Here is a 14,364-nt window from a genome sequence, read left to right as displayed (position 1 = left end):
AAGCTTCTCCTCCACAAGGGAGATTTCATCTTTCAAGGTTATCAGCAAACCAGATAAAGAAAGAGGCATTCCTAAGCTGTGTGCAAGACCTCCTAGTAATGGGAGTGATCCATCCAGTTCCGTGGACGGAACAAGGACAGGGATTTTATTCAAATCTGTTTGTGGTTCCTAAGAAAGAGGGAACCTTCAGACCAATCTTGGATCTAAAGATCTTAAACAAATTCCTCAGAGTTCCATCATTCAAAATGGAAACTATTCGGACCATCCAACCCATGATCCAAGAGGGTCAGTACATGACCACAGTGGACTTAAAGGATGCCTACCTTCACATACCGATTCACAAAGGTCATCATCGGTTCCTAAGGTTTGCCTTTCTAGACAGGCATTACCAATTTGTAGCTCTTCCCTTCGGGTTGGCCACTGCCCCGAGAATTTTTACAAAGGTTCTGGGCTCACTTCTGGCGGTTCTAAGACCGCGAGGCATAGCGGTGGCTCCGTATCTAGACGACATCCTGATACAGGCGTCAAGCTTTCAAATTGCCAAGTCTCATACAGAGATAGTTCTGGCATTTCTGAGGTCGCATGGGTGGAAAGTGAACGTGGAAAAGAGTTCTCTATCACCACTCACAAGAGTCTCCTTCCTAGGGACTCTTATAGATTCTTTAGAGATGAAAATTTACCTGATGGAGTCCAGGTTATCAAAACTTCTAAATGCTTGCTGTGTCCTTCATTCCATTCCACGCCCGTCAGTGGCTCAGTGCATGGAAGTAATCGGCTTAATGGTAGCGGCAATGGACATAGTGCCATTTGCGCGCCTGCATCTCAGACCGCTGCAATTATGCATGCTAAGTCAGAGGAATGGGGATTACTCAGATTTGTCCCCTCTACTAAATCTGGATCAAGAGACCAGAGATTCTCTTCTCTGGTGGCTTTCTCGGGTCCATCTGTCCAAGGGTATGACCTTTCGCAGGCCAGATTGGATGATTGTAACAACAGATGCCAGCCTTCTAGGTTGGGGCGCAGTCTGGAACTCCCTGAAGGCTCAGGGATCGTGGACTCAGGAGGAGAAACTCCTCCCAATAAATATTCTGGAGTTAAGAGCAATATTCAATGCTCTTCTAGCTTGGCCTCAGTTAGCAACACTGAGGTTCATCAGATTTCAGTCGGACAACATCAAGACTGTGGCTTACATCAACCATCAAGGGGGAACAAGGAGTTCCCTAGCGATGTTAGAAGTCTCAAAGATAATTCTCTGGGCAGAGTCTCACTCTTGCCACCTGTCAGCAATCCACATCCCAGGCGTAGAGAACTGGGAGGCGGATTTTCTGAGTCGTCAGACTTTTCATCCAGGGGAGTGGGAACTCCATCCGGAGGTGTTTGCTCAACTGGTCCATCGTTGGGGCAAACCAGAACTGGATCTCATGCCGTCTCGCCAGAACGCCAAGCTTCCTTGTTACGGATCCAGGTCCAGGGACCCGGGAGCAACGCTGATAGATGCTCTAGCAGCTCCTTGGTTCTTCAACCTGGCCTATGTGTTTCCACCGTTTCCTCTGCTCCCTCGACTGATTGCCAAAATCAAACAGGAGAGAGCATCAGTTATTCTGATAGCGCCTGCGTGGCCACGCAGGACCTGGTATGCAGACCTAGTGGACATGTCATCTATTCCACCATGGACTCTGCTTCTGAGGCAGGACCTTCTAATACAAGGTCCTTTCAATCATCCAAATCTAATTTCTCTGAGACTGACTGCATGGAGATTGAACACTTGATTCTATCAAGGCGTGGCTTCTCCGAGTCAGTCATTGATACCTTAATACAGGCTTGGAAGCCTGTCACCAGGAAAATCTACCATAAGATATGGCGTAAATATCTTTATTGGTGTGAATCCAAGAGTTACTCATGGAGTAAGGTTAGGATTCCTAGGATATTGTCGTTTCTCCAAGAGGGTTTGGACAAAGGCTTATCAGCTAGTTCTTTAAAAGGACAGATCTCTGCTCTGTCTATTCTTTTGCACAAGCGTCTGGCAGAAGTTCCAGACGTCCAGGCATTTTGTCAGGCTTTGGTTAGGATTAAGCCAGTGTTTAAAACTGTTGCTCCCCCGTGGAGCTTAAACTTGGTTCTTAAAGTTCTTCAGGGAGTTCCGTTTGAACCCCTTCATTCCATTGATATTAAACTTTTATCTTGGAAAGTTCTGTTTTTGATGGCTATTTCCTCAGCTCGAAGAGTCTCTGAGTTATCTGCCTTACATTGTGATTCTCCTTATCTGATTTTTCATTCAGACAAGGTAGTTCTGCGTACCAAACCTGGGTTTTTACCTAAGGTGGTTTCTAACAGGAATATCAATCAAGAGATTGTTGTTCCATCATTGTGTCCTAATCCTTCTTCAAAGAAGGAAAGTCTTTTACATAATCTGGACGTAGTCCGTGCCTTGAAGTTTTACTTACAGGCTACTAAAGATTTTCGTCAAACATCTGCCCTGTTTGTCGTTTACTCTGGACAGAGGAGAGGTCCAAAAGGTTCGACAACCTCTCTCTCCTTTTGGCTTTGGAGCATAATACGCTTAGCCTATGAGACTGCTGGACAGCAGCCCCCTGAAAAGATTACAGCTCATTCTACTAGAGCTGTGGCTTCCACCTGGGCCTTTCAAAATGAGGCCTCTGTTGAACAGATTTGCAAGGCTGCGACTTGGTCTTCGCTTCACACCTTTTCAAAATTTTACAAATTTGACACTTTTGCTTCTTCGGAGGCTGTTTTTGGGAGAAAGGTTCTACAGGCAGTGGTTCCTTCCGTTTAAGTTCCTGCCTTGTCCCTCCCATCATCCGTGTACTTTAGCTTTGGTATTGGTATCCCACAAGTAATGGATGATCCGTGGACTGGATACACTTAACAAGAGAAAACATAATTTATGCTTACCTGATAAATTTATTTCTCTTGTAGTGCATCCAGTCCACGGCCCGCCCTGTCCTTTTAAGGCAGGTCTAAATTTTAATTAAATTACAGTCACCACTGCACCCTATGGTTTCTCCTTTCTCGTCTTGTTTCAGTCGAATGACTGGATATGGCAGTGAGGGGAGGAGCTATATAGCAGCTCTGCTGTGGGTGATCCTCTTGCAACTTCCTGTTTGGAAGGAGAATATCCCACAAGTAATGGATGATCCGTGGACTGGATACACTACAAGAGAAATAAATTTATCAGGTAAGCATAAATTATGTTTTATCCAGGAAACCCATTTTAGACACAAGGAGGAACCTAAATTCACATCAAAACACTACCCAACAAGCCACTTCTGTTCACACACTCTAAAAAAAAAGAATGGAGTAGGGATACTACTGCACAAGTCGATTCAAATCCGCAATATCACCACACACACAGACCCGAAGGGCAGATTTTTTATACTAGTGGGCGACCTTTTTAATAAGCCAGTAACTCTAGCGAATATATATGCCCCAAACAAGGGACAAGCGACATTCTTCAAAAAGATTACAGGAAAGTTGTTGGAAGTCGCTAGAGGTACTACTATCTTGGCAGGCGATTTTAATATAGCACTTAATCCTAAAATAGACTGCTCACTGATCAAGAGTTACCAATCTCACCACACAATCAAAATAGTATCACAATGTCTTAGAACCACCTCATTGCTAGATGTATGGAGAATCCAGCACCCGACACAAAAATCATATACCTTTTTCTCTAATCCAAATAAGACGTACTCGAAACTAGACTATATCTGTATAGATCAGTTGGGGCTGTCACTAGCTAGAGACACCGATATCACACCAACACCATGGTCGGATCCTGCATCCGTATCTATGTCTTTCGACTGGCCTGACAGACCAACGACAGACTATTGTTGGAGACTTGATGATTCCCTCCTGCTCCAACCCCAAATTCTAGATAAAGTAACTACAACGCTATCTGAATGTTTCCATTTTAATAAAACACCCCAATCATCCCCAGGAGTGGTCTGGGAAGCTCACAAAGCGGTGGTGAGAGGGGAGTTCATCAAGCAAAAAGCTATCTTAACCAAAGCACACAACAGGGAATGTAAACATTTAACCTACCAACTCAGGGAAGCTGAAAACGCCCATATGCAAACACCAGATTCAACAGACACGCTCACATCCCTCACTAAGGCCAGAGCTAACTTAAATAGACATCAGTCTGACGAAGCACATAGGAAAGCTTACTATCTAAAGAAGCTATACTTTATAGAAGAAAACAGGGCAGGCCCTCTGTTAGCCAAAGCATTAAAAAAGAAACAATTAGCCAACTACATACACAAGATGCTTGATAGTGATAACAAAGAACATTACGACTGTAAAGGGATAGCTAATATATTCAGTAATTTCTATCGATCCTTGTACAACATTCCCACGGTTGACCCCACACAGCTCTCAACTCCTATAGAAGAATACCTGAGGGAAGCTCAGCTACCAAACATAACTGATACAGAGGCTAAAGCCTTAGAAGTACCTATCACAGAACGGGAAGTGGCAATAGCCATCAAAAACCTTCCAACACGTAAAAGTCCAGGCCCAGATGGCTTAAGGAACGCCTACTATAAACAAAACCAACAAATATTAGTACCCCTTTTAACTAAATTATTCAACTCCCTAGACGAGGAGGGACACCTAACACAGCAGCAATTAGAGGCCCATATTACAGTAATTCACAAAGAGGGTAAACCCATGTCAGACCCTAGCAGTTACCGCCCTATTTCCCTTTTAAACGGGGATATCAAAATATACGCTAAAATACTAGCGAGTAGGATCAATTCGGTTTTGCCAAATATAGTACACCTAGACCAAGCAGGTTTTGTTCCGCTCAGGGAGGCCAGGGACAACACAATTAGAACCATACATATAATAGACTACGCCAATTCGCACAATATTCCTATGTTCCTGGTATCCACTGATGCGGAAAAGGCCTTCGACAGGGTGGCCTGGCCTTTCCTTAGAAGTACACTCCAACACTTCGGTTTCCGTAGTCACATGATAAATAGAATCTTCCAGCTCTATTCAAATCCCTCAGCAAAAGTAAGGGTTAATGGGGTACTTTCAAATAGCTTTAAAATTGCAAACGGCACGAGGCAGGGGTGCCCGCTCTCACCAATCCTCTTTATACTCACCATAGAAGCTTTAGCATCTCATATCAGAGCTAACCCAAATATCATAGGAGTGCCCATAGGTCCCAATCACTATAAATTATCAATGTTTGCGGACGATGTCCTACTTACATTAACATCCCCATCACACACCATCCCAGCCCTCATGAAAGAATTAGAAATTTTTAGCCAGCTGTCCAATTTTTTGATCAATGGGCAGAAGTCAGAGATCCTAAACATCTCCCTCCCACGAAGAGAAGTCCAGATCACTAAAGATTTATGCCCCTATAAAATAAATAACTCGCAATTAAAGTACCAAGGAGTTCAGCTAACACCTAAAATACCACAATTGTTCAAGGCAAACTACGAACCCTTACAAACCCAAATACAACATACCCTACAAACCTGGTGAGACAAACCCCTATCGTGGTGGGGTAGAATTCAAGCCATAAAAATGTTGATCTTGCCGAAAATATTGTACATATTGGAAACAATACCTATATCTCTCCCCAGACCCTATCTCCAGCAGCTCCAAAGACATATCAACTAATTTATATGGGGAAGATTAAAACCGTGCATAAATGCAGCCACATTATTCCGACCCTTAAGGGGGGGGGTTTATTGGGAGTTCCCCAATTAGAATCATACTATCACTCAGTAACACTTCAACACATTCTAGACTGGCACAATAAGAGCACAGTCAAAGCCTGGGTATCCATAGATTCCCAGATACTAAGAGCACCACAACCAGGCTCCATCTGCTGGATCCCCAAAAATCTAAGGCCTCCTCCATGCTCCTCATAACCTATATATAGACACATTTTTGAATCATGGGACCAGTTAGTCCAGAAACACCCGACATTGTCCTCACAACAGTCGCCCCTTACCCCTATCTCCCCAAATATGGAACTCACAGGCGGTTATGAACCCCTGCGAAACACCAAAGTTACATGGGAGCTTCCTGACTCAGTGCCGATACTCTCACTACTAGACAACCGTAAACTAAAACCAAGGGATAGCTTATCAAACACATTGAAAGGAGCATTCACCTCATGGCTGAAATACTCCCAGCTAAATCATTTTATCCACAACAACCTCTCTAGAGAAGACTTGGTGAGACCGCCCACTCCCTTTGAGCAATTATGCCTGTTAGAGATACCCTTTAAGGGAACCCTGTCTCGAGCCAAAAAGACCCTTGAAAACGCTAAACAACCTTCCCCCGCATTATACACGACGAAATGGCATCAAGATCTAAACATAAGACTAGAAGAGAAAGACTGGCAGATAATCTATAACAATACACGTAAGTCATCCACCTCCACTAGACTCATTGAAATGAACTTTAAGGTCCTCATGCACTGGTACCTGACGCCCTATAGATTACACAAGATCTACCCTTCCTCAACAGCGCTTTGCTGGAGAGGATGTGGAGAAACGGGAACCATGGCCCACATTTGGTGGAAATGCCCCAAAATTTCCACATTTTGGAAATCAGTGGAGAAGGCACTACAAACCATAACGGGAGAAAACTTTGCACTCACCCCCGAGATAGTGTTACTAAATCAAAACCCAACACTACACTGCAAACTTCGCATCACACTGACTAGGATATGCTTAAACAGTGCAAAATCACTGATCGCACAGAACTGGAAGTCTGCAACAGTCCCCACAGCTCAACAATGGCTGTCTAGGGTGTCAGACACCATCCCTATGGAACAATATGGGTATTATAAGCGTAATCAACTGGGCGTATTCTTAGATGTCAAATTCTATTGGGAGACTTTTTTAAACTCACTAGAAGACCCGTCCCGTGATAGCAAATAAAATAAAAGTGGGAGATGAGGCCCTATGTTAAAACACGCCATAAACCTAGACACCATAAGATGAACTCGACTCCGCCTACATAGTAAAATAGAACTCAAGCTTGAACTTACCACACCAACATGTATGTAACTCCAGTGATTGTTATTAAAGTTATTATGTTTGTTAGATGATTCAACTCAGTTATGAATATGATACGTAACTAAATGCCTCTGACCAATAAGAACTCTCAGCATCTCGCAAGAGGTGGTCTCCAGATGGACATTCTAATAAGGCAGTTAGCCTTTAGAACTTTTTTTTTTTTTTTTGGACATGGTCATAATTATAAAACCAGCAATGGAGGGACTGCTCCTAAAGATATAATCAATGTCACTCACATATAAGCAATGTATTATGTTATATTTGAAATGTATCACTTGTATTTGTATTCCTATGTTTGGAAAACTAATAAAAATCATCTAAAAAAAAAATCTAGAGACTGATCTTCTGCCAGACTGCCCTCTTCTGTATTTTGCTTTTATCTCTTTTGGCCCAATAATTTAAAGCTTTCCTCTCTGGTGAGATTATGGGGCCCATTTATCAAGCTCCGTATGGATCTTGAGGGCCTGTGTTTCTGGCGAGCCTTCAGACTCGCCAGAAACAGCAGTTATGAAGCAGCGGTCTAAAGACCGCTGCTACATAACCTGTCTGCCTGCTCTGAGGTGGCGGACAGACATTGCCGCAATTCAACCCGATCGAATACGATCGAATTGATTGACACCCCATGCTAGCGGCCGATCTGCAGGGGGCGGCCTTGCACCAGCAGTTCACAAGAGCTGCTGGTGTAATGCTGAATACAGAGAGCGTATTGCTCTCCTCATTCAGAAATGTCTGTCGGACCTGATCCGCTGATCGGATCATGTCGGACAGACACATAATAAATAGGCCCCTATGTATGAAGGTTTATCAGCACATCAAGGTCCCTCAAAGAATTTGAAAAAGGCAAATTTTATCTTAAGAGTTGTTGCTTTACAGGGTTCTGAGTGTGAAAGGATCTTTTGGCAGGACCCTCTAACCACTTGTTCCTTATAAATGTTACCTTGCAAATCATACCTCTGTTTACAGCGCTACAGAATATGTTGGTGTTCTACAAATAACTGATGATGATAATAATAGTAATAATAAGGATCGAACCCTACATCACAAGATTCTGTGTACATTTTCTAATTGCCAGTGATTTTTTTATTTTACAAAGGACACATTTTACCTTGATAGCTGTGTGTCCCACAAAGGGGTGTAACCTTCATGGCAAGAGCCATTCATACAGTATAGTATAATAAAATGAGCATTTGTAGAAGCATATTTAATGTGCGCCGTAAAAATCATTCATAAAACAGTACACATCAATATGTGTATATAGTAAAATATCTGATTTGTACGTTGTCTGCGTTGTTTTTTCCCTAATCTTTAATTCAACATCTAATAATATGATTTGTGACACTTTTGTGCACAGGAAGATGCATTTTTAAAGGGTCAGTGTACTCCAGAATTTTTATTGTTTAAAAAGATAGATAATCCCTTTATTACCTATTCTCTATTTTCGCATAACCAATACGGTTATATGAATATAATTTTTACCTCTGTGATTACCTTGTATCTAACCCTCTGCAGACTGCCCCTTTATCTCAGATCTTTTGACAGACTTGCATTTCAGCCACTTAGGGGCATATTTATCAAAGTGTGAGCGAACATGATACGATGTAGCGTATCATGTCCACTGCACATTGATAAATGCAGACAGCATACACTGTTGGCATTTATCATTGCACAAGCAGTTCACCAGAACTGCTTGTGCAATACCGCCCCCTGCGGCTAGCAGGGGGTGTCAATCAACCCGATCGTATTCGATCGGATTGATTTCTGTCGTCACCTCAGAGCAGGCGTACTAGTTATGGAGCAGTGGTCTTTAGACCACTGCTTCATAACGTCTGTTTCTGGCGAGCCTGAAGGCTCACCGAAAACAAGGGGCATCAAGCTCAATTCGGAGCTTGATAATTCGACTCCTTAATGCTGACTCATATGTAACTCCACAGGAATGAGCACAATGCTATCTATATGGCACACATGAACTAACTTCCTCTAGCTGTGAAAAACTGTCAAATGCATTCAGATAAGAGGGGTCCTTCAAGGGCTTCAATTTAGCATATGAACCTATCTAGGTTTAGCTTTCAATTAAGAATTCCAAGTGAACAAAGAACATTTTATTATAAAAGTACATTTTTTTAAATTACATGCCCTATCTGAATCATGAAAGTTTAATTTTGACTGGACTATCACTTTAACCATTGGTTGCGCTCATGTCTCTTTTTGTTATAGGTTTTTTAGACTGGGTTCCCAAGAAATTGCAACGAGTTGGTTGTGTGGAATTACTAAACACAGTGCAGCGGCGGATACAACCCAGGCTTCATGTGTTCGGTCACATCCATGAAGGTACGATTCAAAATAAAATAATAGATGCAAAAATATGGGTAGTACATTTATATATGGTTTCTTTAAAAAGCTATTTAAGAGATTAGAAAATACCAAGCACAATGAAAGAAATATTCAGGAGATAGGACAGACAGACAGACAGACAGACAAAGAGACATAGAGATCAATAGATATATATAGATAGATAGATAGATAGATAGATAGATAGATAGATAGATAGATAGACAGGTGGACAGACAGACAGATAGATGTATTGGCCACTTAAAGGGACAGTCTACTTGAAAATGTTTATTGTTTAAAAAGAGATAATCCCTTTATTACCCATTCCCCAGTTTTGCACAACACACACAGTTATATTAATATACTTTTTACCTTTGTGATTACCTTGTAGCTAAGCCTCTGCAGACTGCCCCCATATCTCAGTGCTTATTACGAACTTGCATTTCAGCCAATTAGTGCTTGTTTGTGCATAACTCAATGGGAGTGAGCACAATGTTATCTATATGACACACATGAAGTAGCACTATCTGGCTGTAAAAAGCTAATAAAATACACTGAGATAAGAGGCTATCTGCGGGGGCTTAGAAGCAGGTTATTAAGTATATAATGTTATCAAGTATATTACCATAACAGTGTTGATTATGCAAAACTGGGGAATGGGTAGTTAAGGCCTTATCTATCTTTTAAACAATAAAAAATCAAGCAGACTGTCCCTTTAAAGCTTATATCACTGCTTGGTTGCCAGTGACAACTACATTTTTTACAAATTGTTATGAAAAAGATGCTCTCAGATTTTATCAGCCAGTTGCAATAGTTGCCATAAATAGAATTTGAATTTAACAATAATCCCAATGACACATTATCTGATATTCATTCATTGTGCTTTATAATTTGCAGGACTATTTTATGTTCTATGTATTTATAATATATTAAATTACGCTTATAACGCAGCTCATGCTATAGAAATTCACAGATATATTTTCCTTGTCAATTCTCTTATAAACATACTCTGATACATTTTGACAATAAAGTATGTTAATATCTGATTTTAGATTATTTTCTGAATAATATAAAAAGTACAGTACTTGTTTTAGTTAACAGAAATAGAAAATGTTACCCCTGAACTGAAGCCCATTTTAGTTATTTGTGCTCTTTGTATTTAATCAACTATCTCAACACTTTTTTTGCGAGGTACCTGCATAAACCATACCTTGTTTTTCTGTAAAAAAAATTTTAGCAGTCTAAGCACATTTTACAGAAATACAAAAATATGGGGAAATGAATTATATGAAATGCAAAAATGTTAAATATTTCTGTTATTTTAGTGTATGTGTTAAAAGTATGGGAGTAATTCATTCTTAACATTTCAAACACACAGTTTATGATTCCCCTAAAATTGGTAGTACTAAATCGTAGTGCTGGTACACAAGCATACTTAAGGGACACTGAACCCAAATTTTTTCTTTTGTGATTGAGATAGAGCATGCAATTAGAAGCAACTTTCTAATTTACTCCTATTAGAAAATGTTCTTCATTCTCTTGGTATCTTTATTTGAAAAGAAAGAATGTAAGTTTAGATGCTGGCCCATTTTTGGTGAACAACCTGGGTTGTTCTTGCTGATTGGTGGATAAATTCATCCAGCAATAAACAAGTGATGTTTAGGGTACTGAACTTTTTTTTTTTCAAATAAAGATAGCAAGAGAACAAAGAAAAAATGATAATAGGAGTAAATTAGAAAATTGCTTAAAATTGCATGCATCTATATGAATCACAGAAGAAAAAAATTGGGTTCAGGATCCCTTTACTCATCTCAGTTGATTAACCAATCAGACGCCGGATATAAAAATACCTTATGCTCCGGCCTCAGAGGGGAATGAAGCACACTTTTCAGAGCTATTTTCCAGCAAAAGCAGGGTGAATAAATAATTTATGTATTTTGCTATGTTGTTTTTTTTTTCCTAACTAAACATTTCGAGGACTATGTATCAAAGGTCTTGCGGACATGATCCGACAGTGCTGCTGGTGCAACGCCGTCCCCTGCAGACTCGCGGCCAATTGGCCGCCAGCAGGGAGGTGTCAATCAACCCGATCGTACTCGATCGGGTTGAATTGTGGCAATTCCTGTCCGCCTACTCAGAGCCTTTAGAGTCTTTAGACCGCTGCTTCATAACTGCTGTTTCTGTCGAGTCTGAAGAGCTTGATAAATGGGCCTCTCAATGTAGGATTACATTTTTACTTTAACTTTCCTTTAAGGGTGTCCATACATATGTTATCATGCAGTTGGGATCCCTTTGGTTATAAAATCTTGCATATTATCTACTTAGTGCAAGATATCCTTTAGGACAATTTAGCTAGCATGGACTGCTTATCAGCCAGTGAGCAATTAGCCATTAAAGGGACTTTAGATGAAATCTTTTTTATTTAACATTTAAAGGTTACAATACAAATCAAGTCAGTCACAATTAACAGCTGATATATTATCTGGCCTTTATAGAAAACAAGACCATGAAAGGAGTTTGTAGATTCCATGCAGTACTGCTTAAATGGCTTGTACTAGTCATGGTGCATCTCCCACTGGTCTCCATTCTTGGCTATCTGGGAGGATGGGAATGTCTTTGATGTCCATATGACACATTTCCCTCCCTAAAATCCATCTAATTGTATAGTATCAGGCAGATGAATATCTTGTATAAATTGAGAAGAAAATGCCAAATTTCATATTGTTGACTAACTGTATTAGCAAAAATAAACCTAAATCAACAGATACATATAATATAAACAATTTTTACATATTAATTTAAAATAAGTTTCATTTGACTGTTGGTAAATCAATTTTTGTCACTTCGTCTCGATCTTCTTTTCTTTTTAGGCTAGTTACTTCCGTTGCTCATAGAAATAACAAAAAAGGTCTTGTTTTCTTAGCTCTACAGTAGTATGTTACCTAAATGTGTGTTCCCCCTCTTTCACCCCCATTCTGGTTGTCCTGTGAAGTGGAATCTGAGAATAATATGTTCCCTCCTTCCTTTCCTAGCATCGAATAGTACCATATTTTCTGGAAAGAGTCTGATGTATTTTGTAAGTGAGTGGCTGACTCATACATAGAGTATGTTTGTTTGATTTTGGACAGTATTTACGACCATGTAGGTACTCCCGTTTTCCAATACTTTGCTATACTGGTTCTAGTTATGGTGCATAATATTCTGATGAAAGCATTAATATACCTATAAAAAGCGGGTAGATTGTCATGTAAAAGAGCTTGTGATATTTCTAGGTGTATATTCTCATCCAGAAGACCACTTAAAAGCCTAGAAAGGTTCTTTCATATGGCATTAACCCTGGGACATTCCCACCACATATGGAGGTAGGTTCCCACCTCTTCACACCCCAGCAGAGTCTAGACCCACTCTTAACAGAGTACAATGTTTGAATGGGAGTTAAGTACCAACTTAAAGAGGTCTTGATGATGTTTTCTCTAAGGTCTGTACTCAATAAATTTTTACTCGAGTAATGAAACAGTCTGTCCCAATTTTCTTGTTCTTTTTCCACCCCAAGTCAGTCTCCCATCTGAGTTTTAGAGGGGATTTGGACTTAAGTTTAGCTGTCTGCAAGTCAAGGTAAATTTGTGAAATTGTGTGCTTAGTTCTATTGGGGGTACTACTCAGTCTCTCCAGATTTGTAGAAGGTTGTATAGTACCTTTGGAGATGTAAGCGCGAATCGCGGATGCTATTTGCAAGTATGGGAACCACTGTAGTGGTAACGGTTCTATTTTGTGGCTCAACTGTGAATAAGAGATAGGTGACCCATTGCTTACAAGATCCACAACTCTATAGAGTCCCTTGTTTTCCCATTTACTTATTATTGGTCTATAGTCAGAGATTATCAGGTATTTTAAGGGTTTACAGGGAAGATGTTGGGGGTCCCCAGAGCCGAATTCCATTCCTGTATTGAAAGTTTAGTAACTGGGGAGTGGTGTGCTGTCCCACCCCCCCCAAACTCCGATCTCCATATGATATCCTCTGGGGAATTGAGCTTCCCCAACTCAGACTCCAAAACCGGCCATAGGATGTTGTTATCTCTCCTGCCACGTAGGGAGATCTGAGCTAACCTAGATGCCTTGTAGTAGTCCTGTAAATTAGGCAGCCCAACCCCTTCCAACTGTCTATGTTGTGTGAGAATCCGAGATGGGATCCTAGCCTGCTTCCTATCCCTGAGAAAGCTGTGCAATGACGATTGGATGGAGTCAAAGTCTTGTTTATTGGCCTTTATTGGTAAAACTCTGAATAAATATAATAATCTCTGCAAGATATTAATTTTAATGGAGGTTAGTCTCCCATACCAGGTGAAGTTATATGTCTGCCATCTGTTTAGGTCCAAGCAAATTTTCTTGAATAGCGGGATATAGTTTTGTTTGTAAAGGCTGGAAGAATGAGGAGTTAAATTTATTCCTAAGTATTTGATACTATTTTTAGTCCATCTGAATTCAAAGTTACTTTCAATAATTTTAATTGTGTCTTTTGGGAGGTTAATAGGGAGGGCCTCACACTTGTCTAGATTAATTTTATACCCCGAGACAGAGGAAAACTCTTGAATAGTATTGTACAGGGTAGGGAGCATCAGGAGTGGTTTAGTTATTGTCAGCAAAATGTCGTCTGCAAACAGAGTTATCTTATGAGTGAACTTCCCAATCTGTAGTCCTGCTATATCTGGATTATTCCGAATTGAAGCTGCTAGTGGCTCTATGCATAACGCAAACAGAAGTGGTGAAAGGGGACATCCCTGTCTGGTTCAGTTTTGAATTTGAATGGTTGTGGACTGATGTCCAATTGCTCTAACTCGTGCTGTAGGATTGGAGTAAACATTCCGAAGCGCTGTGAGAAAGGGACCATGAATTCCCCTTTTTTCCAGTACCGTCCACATGTACTGCCAGTCCACTCTGTCAAATGCCTTCTCCGCATCCAAAGACAGGA

At 40.6% G+C, this 14,364-nt stretch overlaps 1 protein-coding gene across 1 annotated transcript in view; it reads left to right on the top strand.

Annotated features, from left to right (window-relative positions):
* Positions 1-14,364, top strand: part of MPPED1 (metallophosphoesterase domain containing 1) — a 341,777-nt gene that overhangs the window by 320,323 nt on the left and 7,090 nt on the right. Inside the window, exon 5 of the mRNA XM_053716262.1 lies at positions 9,282-9,395. Coding sequence (XP_053572237.1) covers positions 9,282-9,395 — 114 coding nt within the window. The remainder of the gene's footprint in view (positions 1-9,281; positions 9,396-14,364) is intronic.

This window comes from Bombina bombina, chromosome 6 (assembly GCF_027579735.1).
Source record: "Bombina bombina isolate aBomBom1 chromosome 6, aBomBom1.pri, whole genome shotgun sequence".
NCBI lineage: Eukaryota > Metazoa > Chordata > Amphibia > Anura > Bombinatoridae > Bombina > Bombina bombina.
This window is presented reverse-complemented; position numbering and strand designations above follow the sequence as displayed.